We start from the raw sequence: 17,845 nt of genomic DNA, 5'->3' as shown, positions 1-17,845 counted from the left end.
GTTCTAGTCACTCTTTCAAGTGTTTTTCATGTTTTACCATCTTTATCTTCATAAAAGCCAATCAAGTGGTAGTTCATCATCATTCCCAATTTACATACGAAGAAACAGAGAAGTGGAGAATTAAGGACTCTCTCCCAAAGTCATAGAGAAACCATGGACTGAGGAGCTAAGCCCCAGAATGTTTGACTCAAAGGCCAATGTCCTCTGTACTTTGGTGTGCTGTCAGCCAACATGAGTCTAATCCCATGAGAGTACTGTGGTCTCACTGTTCAAAGAAATTTACCCCTTCTCTTCACTCATTCTAAAATCCCCGTTTTACCCCAGCACGTCCTTTAATAGAGGCGATGCCCAGGAAATGTTCGTGGTGAGAATGAGCGCATCCAGGTAACCCAGATCATGTGGGGACTGAGGCTGTTCAGAACTCTGGTGTGAGGAGCTTGTCTCTGAACACTGAATGAAGTAGCAGCGTATGGATTATGTTGCCTGTTTGGGATTTTTTGTGTGTGTGTCAATCTGGAAGGAGATATTTCTCTCTATCGACACACACACAAAGAAACTAACCTTCCAGAATGTCAAGCTGGAAGAAGGCTACAGGATCATTTAATCCAACTTTTTCCTCTTAAAGAGAGGCAAACCGAGGTTCAAAAACTAAGTGGTTTGCTTAAGACCAATTAGCAGAACACTGTCTCATCTCCCAATTGCTGGATAAGGCTAACAACTTATGAAAACCTAGGGGTTCTATGGAGAACCTTCATTACCTCTGTGGGAGGTAGAAGGAAGGAAACAGGGACAATTTCACATAATTCCCCTTAAAAGTTCCCTTAAGGAGCTGTTTCACAAGGACATGGTTTAAAGAATTATGTGATTTATTATGATGCAAACTTCTCTCTCTCTTATCATCTATCTATTATCTATCTATTTAGCTACTATCAATCCAGCTATCCATCCATCCACCTACCCACCCACCCACCCATCCAACCACCTAGAAAATTATACTATTGTTCCCATTGGGCAAAGGCAGCCACTGGATCGATCGATCTCCTTGAGGTCTATTCTTTTACACAGACCGTCCTCACAATTGTTGCAATGTTTGAGCCCGTTGTTGTAGCCACTATGTCAGTTCATCTCGTCAATGCTCTTCCTCTGTTTTTGCTCCCCATCTACTTTACCAAGCATGCGGTTCTTTGCCAGAGGCTGGCGTTTCTTGATTACGTGCCCAAAGTACCTGAGAGGAACATTTTCTAGCTCAAAAAGAAGTATCATTTACGCAGCATTTCCCAAATCCATGTACCAATGAAATCCTTCTTTAAATGCTGCATGTCCTAAGCCTGACACAACAACACAACACTGTTCTACTATCTTAAGTTATTTTGATAAAAGACACACAAACAGGAATAAAGCAAGACAGTACAGACAGATTTCCATGGCTGAGAAAGACACTTAATTTTTAAGGATAGTGGTGCTTCAAGGTGAGTATCCTAGCCCTGCTGCTAAATTGGAATCGATAAAAAGTACTCTATCACTTGAGTTTTATTTAGTTCTTTCCACGTCAAAAGATGGTAAAATAGTTAAATGCTGTAAACAATCTTATTTGATCCCTCATCCTTTTTAAGACAAATTGAATATTATATTGTCATGGCCCGTAATGACAGACTGATGGCAATATCCAGTGTAACCTTCATGTGAGCAAGTAGGCTGAGAAATCTGGTCCCATGGTTTGTTAAGAAGAAAGATGGCAACGAGTTTGGAAGAGACCTTCAGAAATGAGAGAAAATTTCCCTTTCTTCAGGAAATAGACTAGGTTATTATACTGCACTTTGATTCTCTACTGAGGATATGCAGGGACTTTGATTTTCTCTGAGAACAAATCAGAGCTAGTAGTTTGCTAAAGATCGGGGCCCACTGTTCGGGAGAGGGCTTAAACAGTTCTGACAGTGAGAGGTCTTCTCCTGGGGCCACTTTTAGTTTTTGATCTCCAGGATTCCGTCTATCTCTAAAGCTGCTTTGAATGTAGGAAATGAGTCTGCATGATAGATCAGATTTTTTTTTAAGTGGATGAAATCTTAAAAGGAGACAATCATAGAACTACGCATTCAGTTGATCTATCTTGTAGTTGTTAAATTGAGTTTATACATTTGCATTATGTGGCTGCCTCTGAAGACACAGCCCTTGGCCTCTGAAAATGTCATCTATGATAATCACGTTCAGTAAAAGGTCTGCTGTGTTAAAGACAGCGAGCTGGCCACCTAATATTGTTCACTCGCCATCGTTTGGAAATATTAGTGGGAAGTGACTACCTAGCCAAGAACTACGTTTCCCAGTATCCCTTGTGTTTAAGTGGGCCACATGTTTAGGTTTTGGCCAATGACATATACAGAAGTGACTTGTCTCTCTTCTAGGCCAAACCCCCCAAATTTCCAGCTGGGTCTCTACTTCTTTCTTCCTCATTTATTAGTTGATTGCTGACAGCCATAAAGACCCCCCAAAGCCAGTGATGCTTTCATGAACCAGAGCCCTCAGCCCCCAAACAGGTGAACAAGAAATCAACTTTCATTGCATTAGCCATCTAAGATTTCAGAGTTTATCTGTGAAAACAGCTAGGGTTGCCTTCATTAACACACTTAGACAATTTGATGTAATTTTGTCTGAATTCTGCTTCAAATGTTTTATTAAATTTGCAAGCATTCCCCCCCCCACCGCCCCCCCGGCAGGATCCTGGCAGGATCTACTGAAAGAAGGGACAGAGCATACCCAGCAACATTCAATGTTGCCCATTCACTTAACACACAGCCAATTGTTGCATGTGTCTGTACAGTTTAAGTACTGAGGACATAATAATAAGACAAATGTGGCTCCTGCTCTTGAGTATCCAAGGAAGCAGATCACCAGGACTGTCTGCCAAAGATCCTCTGGGTGAACTTGAACTGCCAACCTTGTTGCTAGTAGTTGAGTGCTTAACCATTTACCATTGTGTCCTCTAGGGCCTCCTAAGGCAGTTGTAGACCATTGTTGAACACATGAGAGTGGTTGCTTGTTCAATAAAACTTGTCCAATCACTTATTTCCGTTTCCACTAATGACTCCAGAATACAAGCCACCATCCACACCAGTGGTATTCATTGAGATGCCCTGCCCAGTCCCTCTCATCCCCCTAGTGTACCTCCGATTTCCTCTCCAAGGCATTTCCTACTACAAAAGCCAGGACAATAAATTTCAAAAATATGTCACATTACATGGTTCCTCTGCTTCAAAGTTTTGCTGGCTTCCGAGTGCGTGCCAAACAAAATGTAATTTCTTACCTTCATCTTAAAAACCCTACATGATGTTGCCCTCCGACATCAGCTCTTGCTCTCCTTTCGCTAGCTCATTGCTCTTCAGCTAATCGGATATCCTCCAGTTCCGTGAACACATCCTTTATCATGTCTTCAGGCATTTGCAACTGAGCACTTCCTGTGCCCCCAAGGCTCCTTCATTCACATGCCCGCTGCTTTTGGATCAATTCATGACCCCCCTTCATAGGGTTTCTGTGACTATAAATCTTTATGGGAACAGACAGCCTCATCTTTCTCCAGAGGAGTGATTGGTGGGTTTGAACTACTGACATTTGCTTAGCAACCCAACATCTAACCGACAGCACCATCTGTGCACCTTTATTCACATTGTCATTAGAGTAGATTCCAACTCACAGTGAGCCTGTTGGACAGAGTAGAACTTCCTTTGTGGGGTTTCTTAAACTGTAATATTTCTTTTATGGGGGTAGAAAGTCTCATGTTTTCCAGCTGGTATTTTTGAACTGCTGGTCTTGGTGACATGTTGGGCTGCGATCTGCATGGTCAGCAGTTCAAAACCTCCACCAGCTCCTCAAGAGAAAGATTGAGCTTTCTACTCCGATAATCAGTTACAGTCTCAGAAACCCACCGTGGGTCACTATGAGTCAGTACTGACTCATGATGGTGAGTTTGATTTTTTAGTTTTTGACCTTGCAGGTCGCAGCCCGATGGGTAACTGCACACATCACTGAGGCTCCAGATGTGTTCATACAGAGAACCCCGTATCAGTGCCCCATGGTGAAGTGGCATCTCTGAATGGGAGTCCCCTAGGATTCCATTTTGGCATCTGAAGCTCCTGAGCTTTAGAACTGTCAGAGCATGATTCTTAGACCTCACACATTTCAGTAGACTGTCAGATTGAAGGCAGCTACCTGGAGGATCTATTGGCAAGTGAGTGGGTATGGTAGAGTCCTTCCCGGGGAGTGCTTCCCGAGGCCTGGATCAGAGAGAAGCAGCTCCTCTTCCTCACACATGTCAGGTAAGGCCAGGTCATGGTCCCCAGAATGAGCACAACTAGGCCACCCTCGGATCTGAGAAGTTGCGTTGCTAGGAATCTGATTGAATCAAAGGCCTGAAGACACAGGCGTGGAGGGAGGGATTTTCTGAAAGTCAGCTCCCCTGTAAACAAAGGATACTTAAACCCACATCCTAAGGAAGGATTTAGTCATTGGAAAGTAAGTTTAAAAACAGCCTCGGGAAATGAAAAATGAAGCACAACCATTTGCTTGCGGATTTTAAAGTTTGTCAGTTATTTCATTTATTTATTCATTCTATGGGCTTGTAGAGTCTGACTCACTTCAGCTCCAGGCAGACACATAATCCCTTTGACCTATATTCAAATAAACAAACAAATAAGCCACAACCTAATTGTCCGTGATGCCAGGTGTTACTTTTATTAATTCCTTATTGCAGGTCATGGGGGAGATTGTCTCATTTGATTATGATGATATTTGTGTCGTAAAGCAGCATACGGACTCCCTTTTAGAGATGCTGTATATAGCACCAAAAGGCCAAACCCAAACCCACTGCTGCTGAGTCCACTCTGACTCTTGAGGATCCTAGGGCTCCTGAGACTGTAAATCCTTACTGGAGCAGGTAGCCTCATCTTTCTCCTGAGTAGCAGCTGGTGGGTTTGAACCACCAATCTAGCCTTTAACAGACTAGTGCTTAGTCCACAGCACTACACAAGCTCCTTCAGTAAGCCCCATAGTAGCTCAATAAGCTGGTCAAGGTCACATGCCTAGTAACTAAATCCTGGTCTGTTGACCTCTAAGGCTGGGTTGAGTAGGAGATGTTAAAATGTGCTCATTCACAGGCATCATCTCTGTTTTCCCTAAAGAGAATGCCCAGGAACTGAGGCCCATGAAATTCCACGTTTAACATGTCCTCCAGGTAATTCTTCTTTCCCTGGAGTTTGAGAGTCACTGTCTCTAGTTCAGAAGAGGAGTCCTGGACGAAGAGCAACGGTCAGCCTGAAGGGATGGTACCCCTGCTCCCGTCAGTAACTTTTGGGGACAGTCACAGCAAAGGGAAGTCAGGCAATTTGTGAAAGTCCCTAACTCCCCCACCACAGATAAAGTCAAAGTTCAGTGAAACAAAGCAGGAGGTCGATGTGCTTGTGGAGGAGAACCAAAGAAAGTCCCCCAAACACAGAAAGCCAAACTCACTCTCCTGGAGTGGATTCCGACTCATCGCACCCTGCGGGACAGGTCAGACTGGTCTCTGTGGGGGTGAGACTGTAATTCTCTTTGGGAGTAGGAAGTCCAATCTTTCTCCCGTTTGAGGACGAGAGGATCATGAAAATACCATAAATAAGATGGCATGACATTGAGTGTCAGAACTGAGAGAGACTGGGCCACCCAGCACCTATCATGTGATTTAAAGACCCAGAAAGCGGTAGCAGAGACATACAAAGGGTCACACAGCGAGGGGATGGTACAGTCGGGGGCAGATGGCTCCTGGTTCCTATTTTCCATGGTTGGGCCACCACTTATTGTTGAGAGGTGCAGTGCACTAGTTCTGACCTACAGAGACGCCCATACAGAAGATGATGGGACACTGACTTGCCACCTTCCTTCACCGCCATGGAGTCCATTCCAATGCATATGAACCCTATAGACAGGGCAGAGCTGCCGCCGTTGGTTTCCGACACTGTAACTCTTTGTCGGAGTAGAAAGCCTCATCTTTCTCCCACTTGTCCCATCTTGACCGTTATTGCTGTATTTGAGTCCCTTGTAGCCACTGTGTCAATCATCCTGAAGGGGGTTTCTTCTTTTTCTCTGACCTACCACTTAGCCAGTCCACTATTAGCATACAGAAAATAACCTGGCTTTATTTTAAACCACTCCTTTATTTTGTAGGGGTGGGAAGTAGGGAATCAGCATTCATTTATTTTAATTCTGAAAATCACATCTGCTCATACATAGAATAACTCACTGCCATCAAGTCGATTCTGACTCATAGCCACTCGATGTTGGTTTCTGAGATTGCAAATCTGTATAGGAACAGACAGCCTCATCTTCAGAAATGTCAATGTCTCCCACCAGGGACTAGGAAGAATTCATTTTCCCCAGGAGGGAAAAGCTTATTTAGAGCCTTCTGTGGGACCATGAGGTTCATGCTCAACAACGGTTCCTCTAGAAGATGGCTCAAAGCCTAACACAAAAGAGCTATGACATCTAAACTTTCAGCCTCAAGGTTTCAGTGACATCACACTTCTTCTCAGACTCTGAAGGGAAGATGACCTTGGGCAGGGACCACTTGCCTGGGGTCCTTTCCATGGGCCACCAAAACTCCCCTGGGCCTGTAGCCCTTTCCACACCAGTCATCAGGAATGTCCTGATTGTGTCACTCTGATCTGCTTGACTCTGGCCAGGGCTGCAACAGAATGAGCTAGAAACAGGGACCCTACAGGATAGTGGAGGAAGAAACGATGCCTCCCTGTCTCTTCAAAGAGATCAGTTGATGAAAGCTGGGTTCACAGGGGCCTCCCCGCTGGTCTGAGTCCAACTCAGCACTTTCTTCCATGCAGAGTGGAAGCCAAGGGACCCTTACCTTTCTGATGCCATCATGCTTCATTTCAATCACATGCAGGGTGTAGTTGGTCCGGCGTCCTTTCTCATTAAACTGCACATTTCCTGTCAAGCCTTCAAAGCGCACCTAGAAAACCAAACAAGTCATAGAACAATGAATGCAGGAAATGATACAGAAGGATCTTCTATACCTTCCACCTTAGTAGTATGTGATATTCAAAGGCAAGAAATGCAGGAGTTTCCCTTCATGCTAGTCTGGTTTGTTCAGGAGAAGCACAAATCCCGAACCTGAGAAAATTGCCTAGGCCCCGTCTTGGAGTAGCATCCCTTGCCCGTGGCAAACCCACACCAGGCGCAGTTGAGTTGACTCTAGGATGGCAATTCCATCTGTGTCAGAGTCTAACTCACGGGCATCGCAGGGTGTTCAGTGATTGACTTTTCAGAAGTACATTGCCAGGCCTCTCTTTCAAGGCATCTCTGTGTAGGTATTACTATTTGAGCAGAATCCTCTTTCTCACTGAGTTGGAGTCACCCTAAAAATCTTCATTATCCATTACTTTAAGCAAGCATTAAAAACAGGTCAGAATGGACACCGATTCCTGATAAAAATATACCATCACATCATCATCATTGCCACTCCACAGACATACACTGTATTATGAAGAAATTAAGGAGAACCTGCGATGCTTAAAGACCTGGTTTCCATCATTGATAAGTCAGAAGATTCAGGGTCAGGCACTTGCCTTGTGATATCGACACTATGCTTTGGAATGGCTTATTCATCCTTTTGTGAATCTCAAAAAAAAAAACCAACCCCCAAACTAAACGCACTGCCATTGAGTTGATGCCAATTCATAACAACCTACTATGGGTTTCTGTAATAGTTTATGGGAGTAGAAAGCCCCATTTTTTCCCCCAAGGAGCAGCTGATGGTTTCAAACTGTTGACCTTGCAGATTACAACCCAATAAGTAACTACTACACTACCAAGGTTCCTTGGGAATTGAAAGATCTGTACTTGAAAAACCTGGATTTGGCTTCAATCTGCCAGCCAAGTGACATTGAACACTACATTTATTTGAGCCTCCTGTTTCCAAAATCCCTGCCCTGCTTATCTTACATGACCTTTCCCTTAAATGTGCAAGGGCCGAGACAACTAGGGGCTCAGTTAACGTAAAGCAGTCTCACTAGGCTAAAACTGGATTTATATTGGACTCCCCAAAACATTCTACCTTGGATGTCTTCTCCACAAATGAGTGAAATAAAAGTTTCTTGGCCTCATATCTTTTAGATATTAAATGTCAAGGGATCAACAGGAGGACCCAAATCTGTAAGTTCATGTCTGTTGCTCTGTCAGTGACGTCAATGAAGTTAAATTTGGACTCTGACATTGAGAAGGAGTCTAGCTATCTAGCATCAGCTCAGGAACAAGAAGTTATTTCTCTAGTGGTGAGTCACAGCAGACCTAGAAAGGCAGACGACGAAGCACTCGGGCAGCTAACTCAAATGTCAGTAGTTCAGACCCACACACCACTCCATGGAAGAAAGATGAGTCAGCTTGCTTTCATAACGATTCACATACTCGGAAACCCTCTGGAGCATTTCGCAGTGTGTATATTTGCTTGTTTGTTTTTTTAGGTGACTCATAGGAGCCCGGGTGATACAGTAGCTAAGTGCTTGGCTGTTAACCAAAAGGTTGTGGTTGAAACCCACAAGTTATCCTGTAGAAGAATTTGGCAGGCAGTCTGTCTCAGGAAGGTTTGGAACCTAGGAAACCCTACGGGCAGTTCTATTCTGTCCGATAGGGTCACTCTGAGTTGGAATTGACTTGCCAGCAATAGGTTTGGTTTTGGGAATAGTGATTCATGTTGTGTTCTTAGGCCAGTGAAATGAGACTCTCTACAAATACAAATCTAGCCCTGAATCCTGACACTGTTTATATCCCACCTCCACCCTTTCAGATAGCTTAAAAGGAATGCTTCAAGTGTTTTAACTTTTTCTGACAGGGGCCAGCTCCTCCGCCTTCACAAGGAATAAGAATAGCTAAAGTTTGTATTAGAGAGTATGAGAGAGAGTGCAGGCGTGGTCATGTGTATGTGCACTGGGGGTGGCTGGGGTGGGCCTGTTCTGAAGTTGAGCCTCTCATCATTTTCTGGTTGGAAGTCTCAGTGGGACGGCATGACAGGTGCACAGTGAGGAGGAATTACACAAGCTTTTTCTCTTTCGCAGATGAAATCTGGAGGAGTCCCTGTATCAGGAAATGGCGGGTTGTCTTTGATTTCAGAGATGGTGGGTGGGGGGCTGAGAAATGTGAAAATCTTGCTGCAGTGAATGAGAAGGAGCAGGTTCAGTCCTGTCAGCAACTTCCCCCTCCCTTCACTTGGTCCTCCCTGTCCATCTTGCCAGCTACTACTCACACGGGTCAGGTGCTGCAGGCATTTAGACTCATCTGGGAAATCAGAATGGGACGGTTGGGCAGAAGACCGGTTGGTGGGCTGAGTTACCTAAACCAATGGAGGTGTTCTTGATCCAAATGGGCATCTATTATTTGGGCCCAGTCTTTGCAACACACTCGTCATCAGAGTTGCACATAGGTAGGGAAGCCTGTTTAATCTCTAGAACCCACTGCCCTTGCTGGAACAATGGGTTGAACCATAAAATCCATCACGAGGCTGGCACCGGACCGGGCAGTGCTGGGTTTGTTGGGTTTCACACAGGCTCGCTGTGAGTCAGACGGCCTCCATGGTGTCTCACAGCAATGGCTTGGATGACTTATTTCCCAGGGCCTGCTTGTCAAAGGTTTAAATGGCATAAATCATGATCAGGGCGTGGCCCATGTTGGGATTGAGTGTTTGCCAGTTGTTATTGTTACTGCTTGTATGGCAGCTTTGTGTCTGGGACGCACTCATGCGTATTATTTCCTATCTGCTTGTCGGGAGCCCCTGAGGTGCACTGGCTAGAGATTATGGTCTTCCTTTAGTGGGAGAAAGAAACCAGTCCTCTGGGGAATAAAGTGATTGACTCAAGAAGGTCACCACTGGAAAGGGGCAGGGCCAGAGCTAAATCTCAGAGGTTCTCAAATGGGGCCAGTGTTAGTGTGCTGGGCGCTAAGTCAGGACGCAAAACATGCCCCGTAGCATGTTCTCGACACCTCCTCCTGCTGTGGACGCACAGCTGGCCACTTTGCTCTGTCGGAACCGAACTCTGTGGCTCTAGGCTAACGACAACCCCTTGTGTTTGAGTTTCTTCCTCAAAGAACTCAGATGCTCACTGTATCATCTGGGACATGGCTATTCAATACATGTTAGTACCAGCCCAGCTGCTATGGAGTCAATTCTGACTCCTGGTGACCTCACATGTATCAGAGTAGAATTGTGCTCCATAGGGCTAATTTCTTGGAAGCAGAATACCGGTCTTTCTTCTAAAGTATGTTTGAGTGGGCTTGAACCACCTACCTTTTGATTAGCAGCTGAATATATGGACTGCACCACTCAGGGACAGTTCAGTAGTCTACATGATTTAGATGGTGATGGGGTGGTAGTGATGGTGTGTCGTATGACGACTGTGGTGTGTAGAGTGGGTAGAATACTAAAAATCAACCCCCCTGCCGCAGAGTTGACTCTGACTCATAGCAACCCTATAGGACAGGGTAGAAGGGCAATGTCAGTTTCAAGATTGTAACTTTGTATGGGAGAGAATCTCATCTTGCTTCCACAGAGGGGCTGGTGGTTTCAAATTGCTGACCTTGTAGTTAGCAGCCCAATTTGTAACCACTATGCCACCAGTGTAAAGGATGGAAAAATGAAAGATTTCAAATGGAAGCTCTGGGTCTGCTAAGTTGGCATCTCAGTGCAGGGACTCAGCTGACACACGTTACAGTGATTGTCACTTTTACATGACTTGCTCAGTGTCCAGTAAGGTTGAGGGTCTCATATATAGTTCCAGTGACCTGAAGGCCCCTTGCATTTATACAGTGTTTGTGCAGACAATAGTTTATTTGATATTCACAGAAACTTAGTAGCAAGGGAGTTGTTTGTTTGTGGGGTTTTTTTGCTTAACCCCCTCCCCCATTTTACAGGTAGTATTATTGTGATTATTCCAAGCTTAAGGGATTTAGTTGAAGGATTCACATAAAGCCCTTTTGGAGGATATGAAACTGAAGTTCTCAGTATCTAGTTTGGGAAGCCAAGACTTACACACACTGAGATAAATCAAAAATTGAAAACCAAACTCAATGCCATCCAATCTATTCTGACTCATGGTGACCCTGCAGGGCAGGGTAGAATCACCACTGTGGGTTTCTGAGACTGTAACTCTTTACAGGAGTAGAAATTCTCATCCGTCTCCCTTTGGGTGGCTAGTAGATTCAAACTACTGACCTTGGCAGCCCAATTCATAACCACTCTACTACAGAACGTTTGGTGAGATCGATTAAGGTATTTGAGAAATGGGAAAGCAGATCCCCAGAACCAACATTCGATGATACCAGGCAAAATGATGCCAAAGAACGGTTCAGCTCCAAATCATTTCTTACAGAGCATCACACTCAGAGGAAGGTGTTTCTCAGAAGTAGCTGCTTTGCATAGGACCAGAAGTGTTGTCTGCATCTATCAGGGCTAAGCCCCTGGCACCCTCTGGGCCAGCATAACTAGTTTCAGACTGATTGATACAGGGCCGTTCCCCGTGATTCCTACTTCCTGGAACTCCCGAGGCCATTCTGGCACTCATCATTGCTCTCCATGAATGATGGAGAATTGACCTTGGGCTTCCTGTAAGTGCTATTGGGTGATAGCTCATAGTCTGCCATAGAGCGTGTGATGCAGTGTACATTTTCTTTCCTGCCTGGTGCAGGGAAGGTGCTGGTTAATGTGTGTGCTACTTGAGCCTTCAACACTGTCTTTGCCTCTGCTTCTCACGTAGCATCTCCCTAGTGGACTCTGAGCATCTGAGGGAGACAGAGAAGCCTCTTCTCGCCTTCAGCAACTGCTGCTTCCTTCAGGAGGGTCCTTCCCCTTCATTCCAGCTGGACCATGCCCTAGTTGTTTGAACCAGAATGCAGCTCAGGTCCCCTATATAGCTTCCACTTTTCCACCTGAACAATGGGAAGCATAATCTTGGCTGTCTTATGCAACTTCCCTAATGTTCACAGAAGCATATGCATTCCCCCCTTTGGTTTCCAGCCTTAGATCAGATATTTTTTGCGACCTCCATTTAAGATAACAAGTAATAGGTGGATCTGAAGCCTTGAGATGGTGCAGTTACTGCGACTGCTACTACCAGAAAGGGTGGCGGCTCGAATGACCCAGAGGTGCCTCGTCAAACCACGTGGGAAAAACCAGCCGCTGAAAACCCTGCAGAATGCAGCTTGATTTTGATATACACAGACTAGAGCATTTGTTTTCTTTTTATAGAAAAATGGCAATTATTTTTTAACCTAAGATAGTTATTTACAAGTATCTAGGATTCTTGACTCCTGCTCATCCTTAGCATCTGGCCATCAGAGCCCTTTGTTGATACATTTGAAATTGATGACCTCATTATCTCTAAGAAATACCTATATCTCATGACCTGACTTGGGGAGCTGGTCTTCTCTGCCAGCAGAAGCCGACACACAGGCACCTAATGCGGTCCCCTTCCTGGAGCTCCCTGGCTTCAGGATGTGCGCTCATTAATATTCCGAACAGTCCCCAGGATATCAGGCAGCAGGCCGGCCAGCACGCTGATTGTCTTCACCACGCTGCTGGCGGGGAAACTGCAGCAGGATGAGGGGGATGGGAGGCACACGGCTAATGCCCAAGCAAGTGCTATTGCAGGATGGGTCCTGCTCAGATCCCCCTCCCTGCACTGGCCCGGGACTTAGTGGCTTCAGAAAGCACAGCTAAGCACATGCAGAGAAGTAGCAAGTGGATGTGGGTTGAGTTCTAGCCTCATCACTAACGGGCTAGACGACCTCAGGGAGCGTTTGAACGGGCAAAGCTTGTTTCTCCATTCATAAAGCACTGGTAATAAGACCATTTACCTCCGAATGTTGTATCGAGACCACTCATCTCAAGAATGATTACAGCCTAGTCCGGATTGAGCTCTCAGCACACAGGTGCTCATACTATTATCCCCCCTGCCCGGCCCGACCCCTGAGAGGCTGCCTGTTTTAGGCAGTTGGTGGCTGAGCTTCTAGGCCCAACTCACAGACCTCCCACTGTCGACACAGCAAAAGCACAACACGGTGCCACGGTACCTTCTACAGGCTAAGGTCTCAGCGGCCACCGCACATGGGCAGACAGCTGCTTCCTGGTGGCATGGCCATTTCAAGAGCTGGGACTCAAGGTGCATTGGCATGACTGTGGGGAAGCCCCCCAGAGGGCACTGCTGGTTCATAAAGGTCCCTGGGGTTGCAGCCCTGGTATGTGGCAAAAGGAAGAGCCCTGGATGGGCTCTGGCCAGGCTCTGAGGCTAAGCTGTCTTGGGGCCTTCGATGAATCTCTGCCCAGCCTGGATGGGCTGCCTCACTTAGAAAATGAGGGGAAATTGTAGCCAGTGATCTCTAAGATCCCTTTCAGCAACACATTCTATCACATTCTAGGTGCTGGGCAAAGATTTGTAAAGGAATCTGTTTGAACAGCTGATCTTCGGGTCAGACGGTTCTGTGTTCCAGCAGGCTAGGTTTTCTCCTCCTCCCAGAGAGACTGGAGTCCCTGGGTAGTGTGCACAAGGTGTGCTCAGCAGCTAGCTGGAAGGTTCAGATGCCCCCAGTGGCAGAAGCTCTGTGGAACAAAAGGCTGGCTGGCATGTGCTTCCAGAGAGATTCCAGCCAAGAAAACCACATGGAGTAGCTCCATGCTCTAATACACAGGTCAAGGTGGGCCAGAAAAATCAGCTGCAGGGTCTGGGGTTCATTGGGTTGTTTTTCTAGAGACTGAACGAGCTTCTTGAGGTTTAAGTCTTGCCTTCTCCGTCTTATGCTCCTCAGGGCTTGGCCCGAGGCCTGGGCTCACTGTAAGCAGCTCTCAGGAAGCAGGCAGACACAGGGCTGGACTCCAGAGCCATATTTTTTTTTAAGAAACAGTTGTTGTCAAGGCGATTCTGATTCGCAGCAATCCCTTGTGTGTCGGAGCAGAACTGTGCTCCGTGAGGGTTTGAAGGCTTTTATTTTCCCTGGGACGTAGATCATCGAGCCTTCTGGAAAGGTACTGCTAGATGGACTACATCTCCAACCTCTCGGTTAGCAACTGGGGGAGTGAACCTGCATGACCAGGGACTCCACAGCAAAAGAAAAGCTGTCATTACTTTTTTGACTGCGTCAAACTCTTTCTTTTCCAGCCCCACTGAGAGCAGAGGCAGAAGAAGAATACATGTACAGTAAAACAAGAATGATGCACATTAGATCATGAGAAAAATAAGTATTAGACAATTAAAGGCCTGGAGTCAATTGAGACCTGGGAGTTCCTCATTTTCCTGGATAAGAAACAGTGAGTCCACAAGGCTCTATGTAAAAACCCGAATAAGAGTTTCAGCATCCCCTCGAGAGTCAGGGGCCCTTCGTGCTTAGTCATTGTCATTGTCACGTCAAAATATCCAGGGCGTCATTAAGATGGGAGAGGCATGGAAGCTGGGAGACTGGGCAGCTGAGGGCCTGCCCTCAGACCTTCTGAAACCTGTCTCACATTGTAAATAGACTCTGTCTCGACAGTGGAGTCTGGGAGAACATTCCAAATAAGACTGGGGCAGGCGCCGCACCTTGGGCAATCATTCAGGAAGCTAGCTGGTGTCCGCTATTGACTGTCCAGCGAGGCAGGGGTCACCCTGCTCGGGAACTTGGAAGAGGGCCGAAAAGGCCTGCTCCTCCTGTAGTCAGCAGATCATGGCTGAGCTCTGTTCCAATGCACAGGACCGCATTGTCTCCTCTACCTAAAGGTACTTCATCAGGGCTGAGCAACAGCTGGAAACAAGCTCCTCTTTCGCCAGGTTGTGAAAATTGCAAGAGCTGCACACACGTGGTTGGAAACAAGTGGGAATAGTTGTACATTTGGCTCTACATTTCTCCCTCATTCAGAGAGGGAGCCCAAATACACCTTCTGTTGAATGTAGTTTTTGAGAGCAAAGCTGGTCGTACGCAGGCAGCTCTAATGGAGTGTGTGTGTGTGTGTGTGTGTGTGTGTGTGTGTGTGTGTGTGTGTTGGGAGCTGGGAGGACAGGACCTGGTAGAGAGAGCTGGGTGGGTTCCCGAGGGGCATGGACATCAAATGAGTTTGCTGTTGCTGGCTTCCCCCTGTGTCCGATGCTCTGTCCACCTTTCATGATTGGCATTGCTCTCTCCCTCCGGTTCCCCTAGGAAATCCCGCCTATCTCTCAGGAGACACCAGTGACATCACCTGGTGCTGTCCGTCAACAAGATGACAATCATAGATAGGCTTCAAGGTACTTGTACAGCCCCACTTCAGAAATACAAAGGTGTTAAAAGCTAAGGATCAGTTCTCAGAGTCTTCTAATGCAGGGATATTAAATATGTGGCCCACACAATGCACTGAACCCGGTGATGCAGTAGTTGATGTTCTTGGCTGCTAACCAAAAGGTCAGTGGCTTGAACCCACCAGCCATTCTAAGGAAGAGCCATGTGACAGTCTGCTTCTGTAAAGATTGACAGGCGTGGACACCCAAGAAGCTGCTCGACTTTGTCCTAAGGGACTCTCTGGCATCAGATTACCCATGCCACTGCCTCATCCTGCCTTCAATCGGATACCACTAATTGAATATTTATCGTGTCTGTGTTTCCATCCTCCAAGCTTCCTGTTAAATTTGGATTCAACCGCAGAATTTTTGCATCCGTGTTCTTTAACTCTCCTGAAGTGCAAACGGCACTGATGGTTGCGATATTGAATCACTGGAAAGCACAAATGGCTAATGAGCTCAGGTCCTCACCCAAAAGTTGGAGTTTGAGTTCACGGACTACTTCGTTGCAAACCGCAGGGGAGTGCATCTCTACTCTGACATGCCTGGGGTTGTCATGAGTCCAGTGTGACCCAATGCTAATTGATCGGATCATAAGTGTTGAGAAACTTTCTGTATCTCCCCACACATTAAAACAACAAACAAACAAGCACATACAAAACAAAATAAACCCCAAATCCGTTGTCATTGTGTTGATTCTTACGCATAAGTTTTCCAAGACTGTCAAATCTTTAAGGGAGCAGAAAGGCTGGTAGGCTTGAATCACCTTGAGGTCAGTAGCCCAACACTAAACCAAACTTCTTGCATTGGGTCAATTCTGACTCACTGTGACGCAGCAGGCTTCAGTAGAACTGCCCATGTGGCTTTCCAAAGGGGTCAATCTCGCTAGGAGGAGGAAGCTGCATCTTTCCCCTGCGCAGTCGCTGATGGACTAAACTGCTGAGCTCGTGGCTAGCAGGCCAACCTGCGACCTACTATGCACCAGAGATTGTGCCCTCGTAGGGGTGCACAGAAAGGAAAGCAGAGGATGAATTCCAGGGAAATCCGAGCAAGAAGGAGGATCTCAAGGCGACCGATCCAATCATGTAGCTACGTCTCTGCACATTTCAGTTACCTTTCTGAACACAGAGAGTCGCCAGCTTCTCTGCTTGAGCACATCCTTCAACAAAATCAAGAGGAAAGCTGTTGATGCTATAGAATTCCCTCCCATCAGTGTCTCCATTAGCTCCCAGGTACACCATGAAAGCCTCAGGCACATGGCAGTGGTTGTTCTGAAGTTCAGGCAGGCTCTTCCTTTATAAAAAAAAGGGCTTAATTCACCTTGAATAAGGCATAAAATTTCTTTCAAAATCATTTTATTGAGCGCTCTTACAACTCTTATAACAATCCATACATCCATTGTGTCGAGCACATTTGTACATATGTTGCCATCTTCTTTTAAAAAACATTTCCTTTCTACTTGAGCCCCTGGTATCAGTTCCTCATTTTTCTCCTCCCTCTCCCACCCCCTCCCTCATGTACCCTTGATGATTTATAAATTATTGTTTTCATATCTTCCACAGACTGCTGTAACATCCCTTAAGAGGGTCCCATGAGATGGCACTGCCAGGATAGCCTTACCTGCTGAAGAGCTCTCTGAATGTCGATGCCCTGGCCCCAGGGCACAGCTGGATTTGCCAGACAGTCCCCGGCATTCCCCCGGCGAGATATGTCGATCCTCTGCCTCCGCAGACTCTGGAAAGCCTCGGCCATGACCTTCACTCCATCGTAGGTGAGTGCAGAGGTGTACTGGCGGGAGGAATGGAGACACGTAAGGAACAGAAAGAGTGGTTAGGTGAATATGGTGGGAGCAGCGGTGGCATGTGCACAGGGCCAGGTGAAAGGGGGCAGGGGTAAACCAGGGGCTGCCTGCTTTGTCATCAAGCCCATGCTGCCCTTCTGAATTGTGAGTTGGATCTTGCCGGGGGTGACTTTTGAAGGGAAGCTAGAATTTCAGATTTCTGTGTGCAGCCTTGGGTTTCTAAACTTTTGATCGAGTTGCTGCTGTGCTGGGTGGGGAGGAGAGCACCAATGAAATAAACCATGTCCGCCGGCCAGATCCACCCCTTGAAGAACCAGTCAATTTTCTCTGTGTTACAATTGCCAATTGGGAGCCAAGAGGAATTATTTACTCCACTATCTCTTGTGACAGTACAAGAACAAAAGAATCCAAGAAGAGAAAGCCCTTAATTATTTCTCGCATGACTTACCCAAGTCCTGAGATTACCTCCTGCAAATTTTCCTCTTGTCCTTAGCCATGAAAACTCTCAATATGTGTATTATTTTTATGTCAACCCTATGGAGACTAAGGTTGGATGAAACAGGACCAGGATGGTAGTCCAGGGGTAGGATTTCCTGGTTTGGAACTGACATCTATTTCTTCACCAATGTGCCCCTGATACTTAGCTTGCTGCCTGGCATGCTGCACAGTCACAGTAGAAAGTTGTAGAATGTATGTAGACATGTCTTTCCAATTTCTGGCTTTGTGTCTTTCCCACCTT

General features: G+C 46.2%; 1 protein-coding gene across 4 annotated transcripts in view; it reads right to left on the bottom strand.

Moving 5' to 3' along the window:
* The window catches only part of GRIA1 (glutamate ionotropic receptor AMPA type subunit 1), a 379,675-nt gene that overhangs the window by 113,277 nt on the left and 248,553 nt on the right, over window positions 1-17,845 (bottom strand). For 3 of the 4 annotated variants that reach the window (XM_075543167.1, XM_075543168.1, XM_075543170.1), the window contains 2 exons: window positions 16,926-17,093; window positions 6,884-6,988 (listed from right to left, as the gene is read on the bottom strand). In XM_075543167.1, the coding sequence (XP_075399282.1) occupies window positions 6,884-6,988; window positions 16,926-17,093 (273 nt within the window). The remainder of the gene's footprint in view (window positions 1-6,883; window positions 6,989-16,925; window positions 17,094-17,845) is intronic. The other variant, XM_075543169.1, reaches the window with a different exon arrangement.

Source organism: Tenrec ecaudatus, chromosome 2 (assembly GCF_050624435.1).
Source record: "Tenrec ecaudatus isolate mTenEca1 chromosome 2, mTenEca1.hap1, whole genome shotgun sequence".
Classification (NCBI taxonomy): Eukaryota; Metazoa; Chordata; class Mammalia; order Afrosoricida; family Tenrecidae; genus Tenrec; species Tenrec ecaudatus.
Note: the sequence above shows the minus strand (reverse complement) of the source record. Positions and strands in the feature narration are given on the sequence as shown.